This window comes from Lepidochelys kempii, chromosome 1 (assembly GCF_965140285.1).
Source record: "Lepidochelys kempii isolate rLepKem1 chromosome 1, rLepKem1.hap1, whole genome shotgun sequence".
Lineage (NCBI taxonomy): Eukaryota > Metazoa > Chordata > Testudines > Cheloniidae > Lepidochelys > Lepidochelys kempii.
In genome coordinates, this window is record NC_136380.1 from 34,288,416 (window position 1) to 34,307,856 (window position 19,441).

The following is a 19,441-nucleotide window of genomic DNA, read 5'->3' on the forward strand; positions in this document are numbered from 1 at the left end:
GCACTGGTTTCCTATTTACTTTCAGGTGCAATTCAAGAACTGTAAAGCACTATATGATTTGGGTCCTGGTTTTCCAAGAGGCTCTCTATTTATTACTATGACTATTGAGGTCAACTGAGGACAGGCCTCAGCTTTGAACATTTTGGGGCTGGAGGCAGATTACTCTTCTTGAAGTGCTCATGAGTGCTCTTCCTGTAAGCTCAAAATAGCTTGGTTTTGTTGCCTTTTAGGGCATTTTGTAAGGTCCACATAGTTACCGAGGCCTTTGCTTGGTGTGTATGTGTGTGGTGGGGAGGCTTGCAGGTGATGCCTATAAGGACCAACTTGGGGTAAAAGTGTAATTTCTTATATCTTGACAAATCATGTATATTATTTTTAATTTAATTTAATTTAAATTTAATTTTTAATTTTAATTTATTATTTTTAATTTTCTGCAACCCCTTTCTTTTTAACAGTTTTTGTCTATTTAGTACATATGAGATATATATATATATAAGGTGTTTATTCTTGAAATGAAATTAATTAAAAGGAATAGTTTAGCTCTTACGTCTCTAAAAACATAGATCATCAAAAAATGTGGCTTTTGGAATTCTCTCCCTCTTTAGGTTTATGATTTCTGAGACTATTTGGACTGTTTGAAAATAAACAGCTTATAATTTTAGATGAAAAATTAAAAATTCTCTATATGCATTTGTTTTTTCACTTATGGATACTATTTGTTACTGTGGGTTAATGGTCAAAGACTTTAATATTTTTGTTTTGTGAACAAAGTGTTGGTTTACAGTCATTTAAGAAGAAGCTCACCATTTTTTAAAGGAAGTACTAGAAACTTATTTTAAGGAGTTTGAAATATAGATTTTTAGAAAGTGTCCAAATTCGTGACATTCATGTATTTTTTTCTTTTCTTCCTTCCCATCCCCTACTTTAAAGGGATATTATCACTTTAAAACTTTACCCTATTGTCTGAATTTATTTAACATAGCATTGGTACAGATAACTCTTGAGATTACTATAAGAGAAAGACTGAAGAATTTTTTCCTCTATTTTTGCTGTTTATTTACTTTATTCATTGACAAACATTCTGTACATCATGAGTTTCACTGTATCCTGGCTATAGTCTGGTATGATCCTCTGTTCTGCTTGGGCCCCTTTATGCTATGAAAAGGGCCTGAGTGCTGCAAAGAGGCTCTAAGAGCCCCATATGTAATTAAGGAAGGTTCCCCAGTGCAAGCACTGTTGAAGGCAGCTGGAACGGGGCCTCCAGAGAACTCCTCACAAGCCCTGGCATAGCTGGGGACTGGAGGGACATGTCAGGGGTGGGGTCACAGCATGCGGTGCTGCGGAGATTGGAGGCCACTGTGGCTCATAGGGCAGTCTGGGGAGGCTGCTATAACTTAGACAGTCTTCCAGGACTAACTGCAGGTTGCAGTGGAGGTCTCTCCAGCCACCAGAATGGCCCAGGATTGGAGGGCACAAAGATGGCTTAAAGCCATTATGTCCCGTCCTCCCCGCCCCCCCACCCCGGGCTTCAGATCATGTGCTGCATCTCTTAAGTCCGGAATGTATTCAAAATCTCATGCAAGCATAGCCCTTCTTCTATAATTTTTAAAATATAACCTTAGCATGATATGTTCCAAAACCAAGGAAAAATACAAAAATGCCTATGTCATCCAGATAAACTGCAAGTCAGGTCGTCTGACAATAGGAGTTTTTACAATGTACTTTTAAACAGTTACTACTTTCATGGAGAACGTGTAAATTTGGAGAAGTAACTAGTTGTGGATCAGTTCATGGTTCACTTTGAGCGAAGATGCAAGGGAGCAGAGGGGATGTGTGGCATACCTGTGCCGTCCCAGGCTGTGCGTAGTGGCTAGGCATCTCTGTCAGGTTGGCGGGGAGTGGGCAGAGCTTTGATTTCCCCCTCCCTTAACCCACTCACTGATTTAGTTACACTGGTGTGTTACAGAGCATATGCTGCGACAATATACTCCTTTCTGGAGCTGTAGGGAGACCGTGAGAGAGATTGACTCAAATTCACAAACTCCTTCTGAAGCTGTCCCTTACTGTGGCCTAGATTGCAAACTGATGATTTAGCTCTATATTTGTCTTTAAACCTTGCAACATTTGCTTCTTTATTTTTCCCCCCCAGCATTCGAAAGCTGGCTCTGGGGGAAAGACACAGATAACATGGGATAACCCTAAAGAATTAGAAGCATATATTCAAAAACTACAAGCTGCTGCTGAACGGCTTTCCAGTGAAAACAGAAAACTAAGAAAGTGGCATACTAACTTCATTGAAAAGGTATGTTTTATTAATGAAACTGAAATAACCTTTTCTGGACCGTACTTTCTTCCATTTTCATTGACGACAAATTAATAGTATGATATTTAGCACATTTTAAATTCTTTTTTCTACAGGTTGTAGTTCTCATGAATATTGATCTACTGCGGCAGCAGCAGCGTTGGAAAGATGGACTACAGGAACTTAGATCTGGTTTCGCCAGCCTTGAGTCACAGGCATGATTTAATTATTGTATTGTAGGCTATGAAGTAATTTTCAGTAACGAGGAATTAATAATAAAAATGCAAAGGTGAACTACAAAGCTTTTGTTCCAAAAACCTAAGATCCCAAGGCAGCGTAGGATATATGTGTAGACTTTAAATTTAGACATGCATTTACTTTTTAAATCAGTGGTTTTCAACCTTTTTACACCCAAGATCACTTTTTGAATTTAAGGGTAACCGAGGATCTACCCCACCCCTTCCCTAAAGCCCCACCCCACTCATTCCATCTCCCCCTCTCTCTGTCACTTGCTCTCCCCCACCCTCACTCACTTTCACTGGGCTGGGGTAAGGGGTTGGGGTTCGGGAGGGGGTGTGGGCTCTGGGCTGGGGCTGAGGGGTTCACAGTCTGGAAGGGGGCTCTGGGCTGAGCCTGGGGCAGGGGGCTGAGGTGCAGGAGGGGGTGAGGGGTGCAGGAGGTGGTTCAGGGTGCTGGCTCTGGGACGGGGGTCAGAGCTGGAGATTAGGGTGTAGGAGGGGGTATGGGTGCTGGCTCCTGGAGGGGCTCAGTGCTGGAGTGCAGGAGGGGGTTGAGGGTGCAGGAGGGGGTTTGGGGTGCTAGCTCTGGGAGGGGGCTCAGGGCTGGGGCTTGGGGTGTGGCCTTCCGCCTGGCTGCACGGACCTCAGGCAGCTCCCGGTCAGCGGCACAGCGTGGCTGCCACTGAGGCAGGCTCCCTGCCTACCTTGGCCCCACATGGCTCCTGGAAAGCTCCAACGTGCCCCTTGTGGCCCCAGGGTGGGGGGGTAGCACGTGGCTTGGCGCACTTCCCCTCTCTGCAAGCAATGCCTCCGCAGCTCCCATTGGCCAAAGCTCCCCATTCCTGGCCAATGGGAGCTGTGGGGGTGGTGCTTACAGGTATGAACAGTGTGCGTAGGGAGACCCCTGCCTCCACCCACCCGTGGGGTTGTACTGGTCGCTTCCGGGAGCGGTGTGGGGCCAGGGCAAGCAGGGAGCCTGTCTTAGTGGCAGCCCCACTGTGCAGATGGAGATTGCGATGGACCAGTTGGTGACCACTGTTTTAAATAATGATGAGGGTTTTTTTTTTCTTTCCTTACCTGCCAAGTCCTAATTACACAGTACCATATTTTAACAATAAGAGTTGGTGACACTGCTACTACATAAGCCAAAGCAAGGAATGCTCTTCTTTTGAAATACCATTTAAGTCAATGGGAGTTTTTCTATTGACATCAGATTTGAGGACTTCAGTAGCTCAGACATAGGTGAGAGGTTTTTCGCAGGAGTGGGTGGGTGAGAGTCTGTGGCCTGCGTTGTGCAGGAGGTCAGACTAGATGATCCTAATGGTCCCTTCTGACCTTAATATCTATGAATCAGCAGTTATGGAATTATACACTTAAATGGTTGTGATATCCTTAGCAAATCTGGAATACTATAGTCAGGTGTTTGCAGGTAGGCAAAGGAAATATTCAGCTTGTATTTTCTTTGCAATGTCTGTTACCAACTCCTGAATTGCACAGTATGAATAATGAATAAACCCGCAGTTCTCAAACTTCATTGCACCGTGATCCCCTTCTGACAACAAACATTATTACATGACCCTGGGCAGGGGAGGGGGTGTGTGGAGCCAGATCCCTGCTGTCGTGAGCTGAAGCCCTTGGACTTTGGCTTCAGCTTGGGGTGGTGGGGCTCAGGCTTCAGTCCGAGACCCCAGCAAGTCTAATGCTGGCCTCGGTGACCCCATTAAAATTGGGTCGCAACCCACTTTGGGCCCGATCCACAGTTTGAGAACCACTGAAATAAACTAAGCACGTTTTTGATTCTTCACATATTCTGCTAGTACTTTTGTTTCCTAATTGTTTTTTATAAATTCAATTTTTAAAGCTTTGCAATTTTACCTTGAAGTCAATATATTTTTTAAAACTTTAATAATTTCACTATTCTTGTAAAAGCTGTTTGTGTGCTGTTTTGTAATATTTAGGGAAATGAACGAAAAGAAAAACATTTTTCTGCTGAACAGCTTTTCTCCTCCTCAAATGGGTAATGCCTGTCACCTGTGGAATTCAGAGGTAGTTAAGCGTTGTTGATGGAGGCTCCAGAATTAAGGCCATCTTTCAACTCAGCCCACTGGAAACTTTTCCCCTAGTGGTGGAACAAATTGGTGGTTCGTTTTTTCTTGATCACTTGGTTCTATAATTTTAATTTTTATTCATTTCCATGCAGAAGCATTTGAAAAAATGGAACGAGGGTCCAGTAATTAGAGCATTAGATTAGGACTTTGGAGACCTGGGTTCAAGTCACTGATCCTCCACAGGCTTCCTGTGTGACTTTTGGCAAATCACTTAACTTTTCTGTGTCTCAGTTCCCCATCTGCAAAAATTTGGATGATAGGAGTGCTCTACCTCACAGGGATTTTTTGAGCATAAATACATTAAAGATTGTGAAGCACTCAGATATGATAATGGGACCCATATATGCCTAAGATATATAGATGTTCAAAATGGGTCCTGGTTTACTGAGTAAAGCCCTGAGTGGTACCGGATTTCAGTATTATTTTTTTGACAATTTTTTCTTGATGTAGTTAGCTGTAAGGATATTTGAGGAAACATTCGAGAAATTAGTAGCTGAGAATGCAGACAGGTCTCAAGCCTCACCATCAAATATAGCATAGCAATCCCCTGGTTGCTATCAACACCAAGTGTATTCAAAAGGAGACTATTGCCATACCAGAAAGGAAAAATCTAGAGCAGAAGTTCCCCACAAAGACCAAATTAAGTTTTCTTCCAAAACCAACAAAATCCTCATAATTAGAGGAAATGAGTGTTTGTGCATGAAAAGTTTGCAATTCCTGTACAATATTTTTCCATTTGATATACTGTCTCCACCCAGACACTTTGGCTAGTAGTAGTAACAACAAGGCTCAGGCCAAAAGTCATAAATATTTACCTGTTCCTGAACAACATCCCAATCAGCGCCGTGTCCAGAGAAACAGACCCACACATAACATGCTTGCTGCTGGAAAGGATTCATACCCACCAGTTCTTCGAAATCAACAAGATCCTTTTCAACACAATACAGAAAATTGCTCATCTAGGGGTCAAAATAGACATGTCTCTGTCTGTAATTTTTACCACTATCGTAAAGATTCTCTCAGATCAAAAACTTCATTGCATCAGTCATTTTCTGGCAGTTGTCATGCATAGCTAGTTATCTCCAGCAGCCAGGATAGTTGGTGCCATGCATTTGTTTCATTTTCTGAAAATGTGCCTTTGGAAATTCCTTCTGAAGATATGGAATAACTCACTAGATGCAATGCAAAATTAGGCATCGTTCCTGCATCACATCTGAATGCCCCTTTGTGGGTAGACAGTACAGACAATGTGCTGAAAACCAACCCAGTTGTTACTCTAGACCCTTTCTTACTTGCAGTGGGCAGGGGAAGCATACCTGCAGGATAGGTAGCATACTGGAAGACAAGATCATAGAATCATAGAATATCAGGGTTGGAAGGGACCCCAGAAGGTCATCTAGTCCAACCCCCTGCTCAAAGCAGGACCAATTCCCAGTTAAATCCTCCCAGCCAGGGCTTTGTCAAGCCTGACCTTAAAAACCTCTAAGGAAGGAGATTCTACCACCTCCCTAGGTAACGCATTCCAGTGTTTCACCACCCTCTTAGTGAAAAAGTTTTTCCTAATATCCAATCTAAACCTCCCCCACTGCAACTTGAGACCATTACTCCTCGTTCTGTCATCTGCTACCATTGAGAACAGTCTAGAGCCATCCTCTTTGGAACCCCCTTTCAGGTAGTTGAAAGCAGCTATCAAATCAAAGATGACCAAGGGGTTATGGTCTCTCTCTCTCTCTCTCTCTCTCTCTCTCTCAAAAATGAAAAACATCTAGCTCTCTTAACCTCACACTTTGTGCACCTCACAGATTTTTAGCATCTCAGAGTATAGATCCTTTTAATTTACTTTGACAGCTCTAAAACATAGAAATGGCCTTACAGGAGCAAACCAGCAGTACATTGAGTCCAATATTGTTTATGAGAGAGAGACCAATACCAGCTGCATCAAAGGAAGATGCAAGGAACTCTATATGGGCAGTTATAGAATAACTTGCCCCCAAGCAAAGTTTTGTTCTTCTACCTGTTAGTTAGAAGTTGGCTTATGCTCTGAACTTGAATGTTTATTTCCCTTTTAGGGAGTAATAGAGGGCAAAGCTTCTCTGAGGCAATGGAAGTAATGTTCTGGGCAGAGAGGAGTATTATCATCATCATTGTCATTGTCTTGGCAAATCTCACAGAGACATAGCCTCCTTGCAGATTGAGTACCACCTGGATCTATCTCTAGCTACGTTCTTGAGATGGTCTGGATGGATATACAGTTTATGTCCATCGTAGGTGTTCTCATTGTGCCACCGAAGCTTTTGGCAACTACATGATTGCTTTGTAGTGGCAGTGTAGTGGCTTTCCTTTGTAATCATGTTTAGTAATTCATTGGTCTTCCATCCTGATAATCTGCTGCCTGTCAGGACAGTTCAAATAAAAGATACATAAATGAGGAAAAAGAGAGAGCTGGAGTCCTTCTAGTCCACTAACAAAAAATGCATATGTTTTTGCATTTGATAGAGAACCAAGGAACATCCATTGCATCAGCACAAAGACCAGACATATTGAAGCAATAGTTAACAGTTAACAGTCTGGGTATTAAAAGAGAAGAATAATTTGGAAGGAATTCTCTGTTAATCTCATTGATACATTTTGGTATCGAGACAGAACTCATGGAGGAAATTTCATTTATTGATCTGGTCAGGTTTCATTTCTGTTGTGAAGGGATGCAAAAAACTCTCAGAGGAAAGGACGGTTTCTTGTTTGTAAATGGGACCCTGGCCTCTAGATGTTACCATAATACTAACAAATAATTAAAAGAATCAGAAAGTTCTGGTGATCTCAGCTGCACTAGAGTTCCTTCAGGATATTTGGTGGGGGTCCTAAAACCAAACGTCATAACAAGATAATGGTTTGACAGGCATATCAGACTCCCCAACTGAGTATCACATGTCAAAATTAATCAGATTGATAGATTAGACAAGCCTATGGCAGCCTTTTTAGTTGCCATTACCTCCAAAAGACGGGTTTTGAAATTAGTTCAATTATCTTTTCAAGAGCCAAACTGCTGTTGTCATGAGAAAATGTCTTACTGCTCCCGAAACCTTTCTGCCCAAGGTAAATTCTTCTTTCCACAGTCCCTGGGAAATAGTTCTGTCATAATTTGTTCCAAACCTGGCACTCTCTTGGAAAGGTTGTGGCATAAATGGAAATTCCTAGAGCTCTAAAGCATACAGAGTATACGCACCAATTTCCCCTGTTCATCTTATTCCATCCAAAATGGCAGGGTCTTAAGGCCTCTATGCAGGCGACATGTTAAAATCCTGTACCAGTTGACATGCTATGCATTTGGGAAACCATTCATGGAGAGAATTGGGGTTCCCTTTACAAGATACTTAATTGCATTGTGAGAAGAAATAGTCTGAGCCTCATCCAAGGAAAATTTGCAAAGTGGCTTTCCATTCCTCTGCAGAACCATCCTTTAGTAGAAAGATGCTGCAAATAATTCCTTAAATTACAAAGCTCTTGCATCAGGTGGAGAAACTTCCATTTCTGCTTATTATTCTGCTGTAATAATAATTACAATTCTGCTTTGTCCTCTCCTTCCACTTCTGTGAATTACTGTTCACTACTTCCCATTTATTATATATGAGGAGAGTAGCTGTGCAGCAGAATGAGAAATTTCTTATCTGATAATGTTCTTTCTGTTAACAGCTCTCCTCATTCACCCCACTCTGGTAGTCTCGTAAATGACCAGAATGCAATTTGTAACGTGTTAACATTTTTCTCTAAAGAGGGACTTAAACATAATTGCCTCCTTATACAGTTTTAAATTGGTTTCTTAATTGATGGAGTGTTTCTAGAGCTTTGGAAGAACTCTTCTGTGGGCCTTAGTTCAAAGGTGGGGCTCAGACCTGGAGACTCCAGGAACAACTTTAGACTGTCTGAATTCCACAGGTGAGAGGAATAATCCATTTGTGATGAATGAGGACAGAAACTGTTAACAGAAAAAGAATGATCCGTTAAGAAATTTATCGTTCCTTTTGTCCTTTGAAAATTTGCTGCAGTAGTGTGATTGGTTTACTAAGTAACTTTTTACTGACGTTGAAGTGCTTGTTATAGCTGTAGACTTCCTCACAGTGCACAATACAACAGATTCCAGTAAAATTCTCTTTAATCACTCCTGCTAATGTGCTTTCTTCCTCCTGTAGAGACTGTCTTCAGTGACTAATGTCCTTGCTTTGAGAGACAGCATCTAAAATCTATTTATTAAGTAATACTAATTCTTCAAATCACACAGGATTTTCAATAACAGGTACCTAAAGATAGGCTTCTAAATCATAGGAACATAGGTATTTTCACACTGGATCAGACCCGTAGCTCATCTAGTTCAGTACCCTATTTCCAACTGTGGCCTGTACCAGCTGCTTCAGAGGAAGGTGCAGGCACTCCACAGTAGACAGATGTGAGATAATGTGCTTCCATAAAGACCTCATCCTAACATTTAATAGATTTTGTCTTAAGCCCTGAAGCATGAGATATTTTTATCCCTAACAAAACTCTTTGTTTGCACTAAGTGTTACAACACTTTTTCTTATTATCCATATAAACATCTTGTCCCTCTTTGAATCTTATTAAGTTCCTGGGCTCAATGACATCTTGTGGCACTAGTTCCACAGTCTAATTATGCACTGAGGAAAGATATATAAATTAAATAAATGTTATTACATTTTAGGGTTTCCTTCCTCGTGATATGAAAGCATGGAGACAACACTGGAATCATCAACTCTATAAAGCTCTGGAGCATCAATATCAAATGGGTTTGGAGGCACTCAATGAGAATCTACCAGAAATAAATATTGATTTAACTTATAAGTAAGATATTTTTTCCTATTGTTAAAATATTGTAGCTGGAAATTGTCTAAAATATTAATTTTTATATGGTTTGTTTCTCTCTCTAGACAAGGAAGATTACAATTCAAACCTCCTTTTGAAGAAGTACGAGCTAGATACTACAGAGAAATGAAGAGGTTCATCTCCCTTCCAAATCAGTTTAGAGGAGTGAGTGAAACAGAAGAGGAGTCCATCTTCACTATTATGACTGAAAGAAATGCAAGTGGATTTCTGACTACTTTCAATAAAGCAGAGAATTTGTTCAGAAGACTGGCAGAAGTTTCAAACCAATTTAAGGTTTGTACAGTATTTTGATTGAGTAAGACTTATCATTTTAGACCTAATTACAATTATTTTAGGGATGAATCAGTTTAGAAGAAGTGGAACATTGATTTTTGTTAGTCTCTGTCATAGGTGCTGTAACTAGGGGTGCTGAGGGTGCTGCAACACCACCTGGCTTGAAGTAGTTTCCATTATATACAAGGTTTACAGTGTCATTCAATGGCTCTCAGCACTCCCACTATAAAAATTGTTCCAGCACCCCTGGTTTCTGTACATTCTGGTCCTGATTTAGCAAAGCACTTCACATGTGCTTAATTTTAAGCATATGAGTATGTCCATCCCTAGTCAACAAAACCCTTAAGCACATGCCTACCTTGAAGCATATTTGTAGTTCCCATTGAAATCTTAATATTGTAAGAGACTGTCTCCCCTTGTTCAAGGTTTGTTTTACAGTATCATTAAAAAGTGTGGCCATGTCATACCAGTCTATGCCTTCTGCTTTGAGCACTGACTAATGGAAAGTATCTTTGTGTGAAGAAGAGAACCTCCATTTGTTATGGTTAAAATGATTGAGTTGAAAGGGTGCAAAATATTTTAACAAATGATAGATTAAGAATATAAAAAGAGATTACTCTTTTTATTAATATTCATGTCAAGTAATGTTTCATAATCTTAACCTCTTACTTATTTTCCTCATAATCAAATACAATGTTGAAAAGGAATGGACTATAATTGGACAAGTAGATATGGAAACTCTGGTGGAAACACATCTTTCTGGTGAACAAGACTGGGAAAAAAACTTTAAAGCGTTAAAAGGGAAAGGGAAAGAAGTGGAACGCCTTCCAAGGTACAGTTCACCTAAACATTTTTGTGTGTGAACAATGGACTCTTTCACTGGCCAATCACTGTAGTGTAAATAGTGTAATAGAAATATATGTTCTATATGAAAAAAATTAGGCAGGATTTCAGCACTGCTTTTTAACGTCTGTGTACCATTATAATTTTTTTAACTCCTTGTTCTTCAGATTAGTGTTACAGAATTTTATGACTTTGAGTCCAATCCAACTCCCACTGAAATCAATTGAAAGACTCCCATTGACTTCATGGGAATTGTAGATTCCTTATAGATTAAGGCCTGATCAAACACATACACCAACCATAGTGCTTGCAGCTCTTAACAGTTGAATTCATGAAGTACTGTTCCAGTTAATAAGTACTTGGGGCCTTTAGGGCCTGATGTTGCAAACACTTATGCTCATGAGTAATACATATGCCTAGTATTTGTAGGATTGGGCCCTGAGGCCTTGATCCCATATTGAGATATGCCAGTGTGGACCCTTGTACCTGTGAATTCCCATCCACATGGATGTCAGTGCGCTGCAAGAGTGCAGAAGTCTGGGTTAGCAGATACTCTTGCAGGATCAAGATCTAAAGCCCCAATCCTCCCAGTACTTAAGAATGTACTTTACTTTATTCATGTGTAGTAGCCCCTGTGACTTCAGTGACACTATTCATGTGTAAAGTTAAGCACATGCATAAGTATTTGCAGGGTCAGGGTCTTAGCCTGTAATTGCTTCCAGTAAAATTGTATATACAGTTATTGTAGTATTTGAACATAATTACATATACACACATTAAGCCACATTTATTTATGCACTTCTATATGAACAATTTTCTTAGTAAAATATTAAGTTGTAAAACTATGAAAATATTGAAGATAATGTATAAAGTATTGAAATGACAGTTTTTAAAGTTTATTATATAATAAGTATAATAAAGAGCATATTACCTTTAATCTTTTCTCTTTTTATTCTATATTTTGGAATTTGTTATATTGAATCTTGAAGCACCATCAAGATAGATTGTTTAATTGTTAATTGCAATCCTGTGAAGACTGTGATTGATGATCTTATACAGAAGCTCTATGATGTTCTTGTCCTGTCTTTAAGAAAGTCCATACAAGGTAAATAAGTGGTGGCTGATTGGTGGTGGTTTTTTTTTTTGGCTTTTGCTTTTGTTGTGTTTATTATATATAGTAACCTTTTTATTTAAAAAAAAATCTTTTATCCTTGGGAAAACTGAAGTACCAAAGTTGTTTTGGAGCAAAAGTAGTATGTTTTTAGTTTTCCATTAAGGGCCTGATACAAAACCCTTCAAAGTCAATGTTTATCTTTTCCATTGACTTCTTTGGGCTTTGGAAAAGATGCTGTAAACTTAATTTGGCCAAAAACTATGCCAGAAATAACCACATCTATATGAAATTTCTTGTGTATTACTCTTCTAGAGAAGCATTCTTGAAAGTTTGAGGGTAGTTGAGGCTAGGGAATGGACAGAACTCCTGCTCCATCCCTACAACGGTACAGGGGAATGATATAGGCCATAGCAAATTACTGTCCACCATGGAGCAAGAGGGATGGGGGAGCGAACTGTATCTCGAAGGGATGTCCTTGAGGTACAGTGTCTAATGGTGTTGCTCCTAGATGCAATGCTGCTTACACATCACCAAATGTATAGTACTGTGCCTTAAGGCACAATCTAGCCCAGAGATTCTCACAACAAATTTTTTGGTGGCCTCAGAGTACGGCCACCAACTGTTGCTGGTGGCCACACTGACAATTTTTCCTAAAATACCTAATTAGCTTTAGGAAAAACAAATAAATATGCACATAAAAGTGTCCAAATCATTGTAATTTATTTATGTAGGGGTTTTTTTTTTGGTAGACTCAATAATAAAAATATACAATTGTCTCTATTCTTTACTGGACCTGAACAGAATAGAAACACAAATAAGGTGCTTTGCACGTTCTTGTCTTTTTTGTTGTTTCTTTTGCTTTTTTGGTTGCTAGCTAGTAAGTCTCCTTCTGTGAAAAGTGATATTTGTATGTTAACATCACTTTCCACAGCCGCACAGCTAGCTACTAAGTCTGCTGTGAAAAGGGGTATTAACAAATACAAATATCCCTTTTCACAGCAGATTTACTCAGCCCTGACAAGCCCAGGGACAGATTAAGTCCTGGATGGGGAGGTGGATAGGGAGGCAACAGGGGCCAGGGGAGCAGGGAGTTGAACCCAGGGGACGGGAGCCTGAAGCCCCGTGCCTGGGGGATGGAGCCCAAAGCCCCAGGGCTGAAGTGTGACCCCAGCACCTCTGGGAAGGCGGGGAACTCACTGGCTGTCTGCTCCTCCAGTGTTTGTGTCTCCAGAGTGGGCTTTTTAGGAGGGGCCACTGCTTTCCCCCCAATCACCACCAGGAGGCTGTGGCTGAAAGAAAAGGCCCTGGTGGCTGCATGTGGCCATGGTGGCCGCATTTGAGAAGCACTGATCTAGCCCATAAGTCTTTTGAGATTTATAGACTCTGCAATACCAACATTATGAAGTCTGTATTTCAATTGCCACAGTATCATTGCGCGATTAGGTTGTCCACAGCGACAAGCTGCAGTCTTCCTGTAGTTTGTAGTGACATACACTGGCATAGCTTATTAGCCCTGCTTGGACAGTTTATTTTTTTTAAAACAATAATAGCCTTAGTTTCCAATTATTCCACCCTGACTCATATTGAATAGCACCTTACTGTGGGCTAAATTGTATCCTTTAGGCATGGCTACAAGTAAAGGGTGCTACATAAATTGCACTACCCCAGCAGTAAGCCTCTACTGGCAGCAAATTACATGAGAGCTTATTCATGTTGGCTGTTGTGTTTTGGGAGGCAGAGCCAGGTCTCTGCCCATCTCCCTCTCCTTCCTGCTCCCCTGCTCTGGGAGAGAAAGGAGTATGTGTCTGGACCCATAGTCTAGGTACCTGTGCAGAGGTGATTCTTATTCCCCCTTGTTGCCCTGTTATCGATCTATCTATGGTATTTATATGACTTTAATTCCTTTAATATCTGAATGCCACATAACCTTTTTTTGAAGATATATGTATTCTCACAACAGCTCTGTGAGGTAGGGAAGTGCTATTGTCCCCACTTTATGGTTGGAAAACTGAAGTACAGAGTGAGTAAGTGGAATAGGGAATTAACCTGTCTCTCCATGGTCCCAGGTTAATCCTGTAACAACTGGACCATCTTTCATGTAGTTCAAGTGACTGTCTAGCACACACATTTATCTGATTTTTAAGACTGGTATCATGGATATTTTTGTTTGTAATAAATTTGTTTTCCAATATTCTTTATATAGCTCATCTACATGATATTTCTTCATTTCTTACGGATGCCACAGAAGCATTAATAATTAGGCCCCAGACTGTAGATGAAATTGGAGAAGATAATTTAAAGTATGGAAATTTACAAGAAAAAAAAGCAGAGGTAGGATTTTATTTGATCATAGTCAGGAAAATATCTAGGCAAAAAGTTTAGTCATGTTTTAGTATGCCTGAGCAAAATACTTTTCAAAATATTATTAGTAGAGTTTGCTACAACAGTTTGTTGTTGTTGCTTTTAATGTTTTTCTTGCTTCTTCCTTGTGTTTTCTGTCAATTATTGTGTGTCACCACACCTCACTTACACAGCAAATTCAAATCAGAGTGGTTTCCCAGGACCTTTAGACTATGGTGATAACATTTGGCTTCTATTAAAATGGGGGAGGGGAAGATCTTAAAATCCTGTGATTAAATTTTAGCTTCGTCTTTAAAAATCCCTGCTTCTTTAATATGATGCATATTTAAGTGAGGTACCAATGAAAGGCCTAGTGGCAGCTGAGTTTTCTTCTGCAGACCACACTTGTGCAGGGCATGAACTCACCAGGAAGGTACCAAGGTGCTGAGAGTAAGAGAGAGAGCAAACAAACTATATTGCAGGGCTTTGCTACTTAAAAAAAGTACTTTTTAAAAAAATGATGGGAGGATTACCTCCCCTTTACATTTGCTACTGCATCTAAGAATGTTGGATGAATTTGATTCTGCTGAAGTGATTGGCAGTGAATTAATTAAAAATATTTACTGAATTGTCATTATTAGTCTTCAACACCAAACACTTGATTGCAATGTATGGGCACTTGACCCTTCTCTTATAGCTATTATTTCAGTCACTTTGTCTGCATACTCAGTAAGACAATACTGTATTGGTTTCACTTTGGATGTAATGACTAGTAATATGTGCATATGCGTGTGTGTGTGTGTGTATGTGTATGTGTATATATATATATATTTTTTTTTTCAAATGAATGCTTAAATTCTGTAGAAATTGTTTTGTGGAGGTGGTGGATATTGGAGGGGATTAAGCCTCCATAATCCACAGAGCAATACTGTCCCTGAGTCTCAGTACCTGTTGTCTTCACTTCATTTTGAAATGAATGCACTCAAAACAGGGCATTTTGGGACATATTCACTAATGTCTTCTTTTACTTCAATTTTTTTGACTTTTGTAGTGTTACTTAATCATCATTTTTGTCATGATTTTTAACTTGATTGGGCTTTTTTAGTGTATGAAAAAATAATCTCTGAAACAGTCAGGTGACTTAATTTTTCTCCTTATTTTCAGACTATAAATTCATTCTTCTTCTAATATATCAATAGATTTCCCATTTGTTCTCAACTTCTCTCCTCCTGCTTGCTGTTTTCATACATATATTAATTGCTCTGTATTGTCTCCCATATTTACCTTTGTCTAGTTTTACTTTGATAAATATTAACAGAATTAAATATAAATATAAAAAATATATAAATATTCTTAATTACCACTGTGTCTTTATTTAAACAAGTTTGCATAAAAATGCCACATTTTATTGAAATTTTTTCATACATGTATAAAATATCTTTTCAACTTTAGATTTTTCTCCAGTTTCAAGAAGCTGAAGATAAAAACAAGCTTTTGCGGACTGTGGCTGGTGGGGGTTTAGACACAATCAGCAACCTGAGAGCTATGTGGGATAAATTTGAATTAATGATGGAAAGTCATCAACTTATGATTAAGGAACAGGTGAGAATGAAGGTTTAGTAATTCACTCAAATGCACTGATCTCATTTTGAATTAGTTAGAAGACACATTTTTTTCTCCTGGATTAACACCCCCACAAAGATATTGCAGTTTAGTATTGGCACCAAGTTTAATGGCATCAGTGCGAGCCTTTATAGAAAGAACATCTAAACTACTGGAAAGATTACTAGCATCAGGTGATACTGCTGTAGGCCCCGATCTTAAAATGATCTCTGTGCCCCTACAAAGTACCAGTGAAGTCAGCTAGGGTACTGTGCAGATGCAGGAGCTCACTCTAGAATCACAACTATGTTAAATATCTCACCTCATGGGTTTCTTTTTATTAATTGAAATGAAAAGAATATAGTAGTTTAAAAATGAACATTTGTCAACTTTACCATGTTACTACAAATTTTATTAATATTGTTGCATAATATTTGAAATTTTTCTGAAAATTTATGCTAAATATTATGTCCGCAATCCTGCAATGGACAATATGCAGGTGAATTGCTGGGCTCAATGGGACCAATGCAGCCATAATAATTTTCTTGTGTGCTGCTGATTCCATGATTATCACCTATATTTTGAACCTGTAGATGATTTTAAAAATTATAATTATTGTTTATTTTTTACCACTAAGACCTGTAATAAAAAATGTGGATATAAGGAAAAACTGTTTATCAGACCAAGATAGCTGATAAACTAGTGAGGAACAGATGTAAATATTATATGTAACTACAGTGGATGTAAAATGATATAATACAAGATCAGGAAATGCATATCCATACCAGATTCTCTTAAATTTTGAAATATTTTAAGGGGAAGAGTAAAAAAAATAGTACTCCTTTTTGAAAACAAGTTAAAAGGTTGTTGGTTATTTTGATCTTGATTAGGTATAACTTTGTAGAAATAAATTACTGAAGGAATACATTTTATTTTTTTAAACTCTTTTGGTTTGTAGATTGAAGTGATGAAAGGAAATGTGATGTCACGTGTTAATGTGTATCTTCAAGAACTAGAAAAGTTTAAAGCTCGTTGGGATCAACTAAAGCCCAACGATGATATCATTGAAACAGGCCATCAGGATATGCTTGAGAAAAGTGCTCTGACCATAAAGGAAAAGAAAATTGAGTTCGATGAACTTGAAGCCACAAAGAAAAAACTGATGTATGTATATTTATTTGTATATAGCATGTTATTTTATGGATGTTCTGCAGTAAATCATGCAGCTGCAGCTCTTTGGTGGGTCAGAAAATATTAACTAATAGTTAACTAAAAGTGAACACAAAAGATAATTTAATAAATCCTATTTTAATTATATTTCAGTGTACTGTTTAACCTTCAGGGATTTACTTCATTGTTTTATATAACTTGACTCTTCTGAACTGACGCTTGTGAAGTGGAAGTTTCTGAAAATCTATTAAGCTTTGAAACAACTGAATTTATGCACTAAATGGCATGTAATTCTATATAGGATACTACTTATAGAGAAAAACAATTAAAGATAATTTATTTTCCTTTAAGTTTTTGGGAGACAAATTAGTACTGTTTTTTAATACAAAGGAATGAAAAAATATGGAGAAGAAAGCTGTGAATGCTAGGGAAGTTCATTGCATATGATAATTATCTCTTATGCTACATATTTTTCCGCTTGGGGAATGCAACATAATGTGTTCTGCTGGACAGTGAAGTCAATGGACTTACTCACATGGGTAAAGTTAAGCATGTATGACAGCATGTCCAGGATCATAGCTTCAATATGCAATATTATAACAATGCAATGATCTTTTTTATTCAGCGAGGACTGCCATCATTTTGAATTAGAAGAGCCTGATTTCTCTTTGTCAAAAGCTGTATGTAGAGATATTGAGAGCTGTGCAGAAGTATGGGCACTATATGAAGAGTTTCATCAAGGTTTTCAGGAAAAAGCCAAAGAAGACTGGATTACTTTTAGGTCTGCTTTTGTTTTTAAACTTTTATGCATGATTATTGATTGTTGCAGTACTGTGTTATTGTGCTCTTTTTAAAATTTGATTTTTGTACAGGAGTAAGACTTACCTGTTTGAGGAATTCTTGTTGAACTGGCATGACAAGCTGAGGAAGATGGAAGAACACACTGTAATGACTGTGAAGTTGCAAAGAGAAGTGGACAAATACAAAGTAAGATCCTCATTATACAAGGGGAAATCAAAGCAAAATGCTTTCTGGTATTACTGGGTAATATGCTTCACTCTGTATATTTACATGGAGGTCTGTTTGTGTATTAAAGTGAGCCTTAAGGATATTTTGTGTTCAGCAAAATATCTCCTGCAACTATTTTTAAACGTATCACTCATTTCAAAGTACATTTGAGCTACTTCCAGTGAACAGGACAATCATTACAGTTTTTTTCAATGTGTTTGAGACACATTTAGTAATAAAACAACCTTAATGGCATAATACCAAATATTAAAATTAGTATATTGAAAATACAAAGCAGATCTCAATTTAAACGTATTTATTTTCAATACATAGTGGGAAAAATATATTTTTGTTATGTTTTGACAGTATATGGCAGTAGAACGGAATAGATATAGTTATTGTAAAAACTTGGTATATTCCAATTTGCATTATTTTCCATAGATGACACTTCCTGTCCTGAAATACGTTAGAGGAGAACACCTGTCTCCAGATCATTGGCTGGATCTCTTTCGTCTTCTTGGTCTCCCTAGAGGCACTAGTCTAGAGAATTTGTTATTTGGAGATCTACTCAAAGTGGCAGATATAATTGTAGAAAAAGCAGCAGCACTTAAGGTATGAATTATTTCACAAGTAATTCTATTCATTTTTTATACCATACGTTCTATAAGCTTTTATTCCTTTTTGGAAACTGAAGTTATGTATTTTTCTAGTAAAACTGTTTTCCTCTGCTCATTTATATGTTTTCTATTATATAAGTAGTAATTTTTTTTGTTTTATATTTTAAAATAGGATTTGAATAGTCGGGCGCAAGGTGAAGTCACAATCAGAGAGGCCTTACGTGAGCTTGAGCTCTGGGGTGTTGGAGCAGTCTTTACGTTAACAGATTATGAAGACAGCCAGAGCAGGACTATCAAACTAATTAAAGACTGGAAAGACATAGTTAACCAGGTTGGAGATAATCGCTGTCTTCTTCAGTCCCTAAAGGACTCTCCATATTACAAAGGCTTTGAGGATAAAGTGTCTATCTGGGAAAAAAAACTTGCTGAGTTGGATGAATACCTGCAGAATTTAAACCAGATTCAAAGGAAGTGGGTGTATTTGGAACCCATTTTTGGTCGTGGAGCTCTACCCAAAGAGCAGGCACGCTTTAACAGAGTTGATGAAGACTTCAGGTCAGTGTTATTAAACGCAACTTTATTTTTGTCAAGGTTCCTTCCCCACTCTGAACTCTAGGGTACAGATGTGGGGACCTGCATGAAAACCCCCTAAGCTTATTTTTACCAGCTTAGGTTAAAATTGCCCTAAGATACAAACTATTCTCCTTTTTCCCTTGGACTTTATTGCTGCCACCACCAAGCGTCTAACAGATATATATATATCCGGGAAAGAGCCTGCTTGGAAACATCTTTCCCCCCAGAATCCTCCCCAAACCCTATACCCCCTTTCCTGGGGAAGGCTTGATAAAAATCCTCACCAATTTTCATAGGTGAACACAGACCCAAACCCTTGGATCTTAAGAACAATGAAAAAGCAATCAGGTTCTTAAAAG

General features: G+C 38.6%; 1 protein-coding gene across 7 annotated transcripts in view; it reads left to right on the forward strand.

Moving 5' to 3' along the window:
* Positions 1–19,441, forward strand: part of DYNC2H1 (dynein cytoplasmic 2 heavy chain 1) — a 403,248-nt gene that overhangs the window by 32,067 nt on the left and 351,740 nt on the right. For all 7 annotated transcript variants that reach the window (XM_073338445.2, XM_073338455.2, XM_073338435.2 and 4 more), the window contains exons 14-26: positions 2,150–2,302; positions 2,419–2,517; positions 9,361–9,500; positions 9,587–9,815; positions 10,520–10,647; positions 11,648–11,763; positions 13,976–14,103; positions 15,565–15,714; positions 16,673–16,878; positions 17,510–17,665; positions 17,757–17,871; positions 18,334–18,504; positions 18,682–19,064. In XM_073338445.2, the coding sequence (XP_073194546.1) occupies positions 2,150–2,302; positions 2,419–2,517; positions 9,361–9,500; positions 9,587–9,815; positions 10,520–10,647; positions 11,648–11,763; positions 13,976–14,103; positions 15,565–15,714; positions 16,673–16,878; positions 17,510–17,665; positions 17,757–17,871; positions 18,334–18,504; positions 18,682–19,064 (2,174 nt within the window). The remainder of the gene's footprint in view (positions 1–2,149; positions 2,303–2,418; positions 2,518–9,360; positions 9,501–9,586; positions 9,816–10,519; positions 10,648–11,647; positions 11,764–13,975; positions 14,104–15,564; positions 15,715–16,672; positions 16,879–17,509; positions 17,666–17,756; positions 17,872–18,333; positions 18,505–18,681; positions 19,065–19,441) is intronic.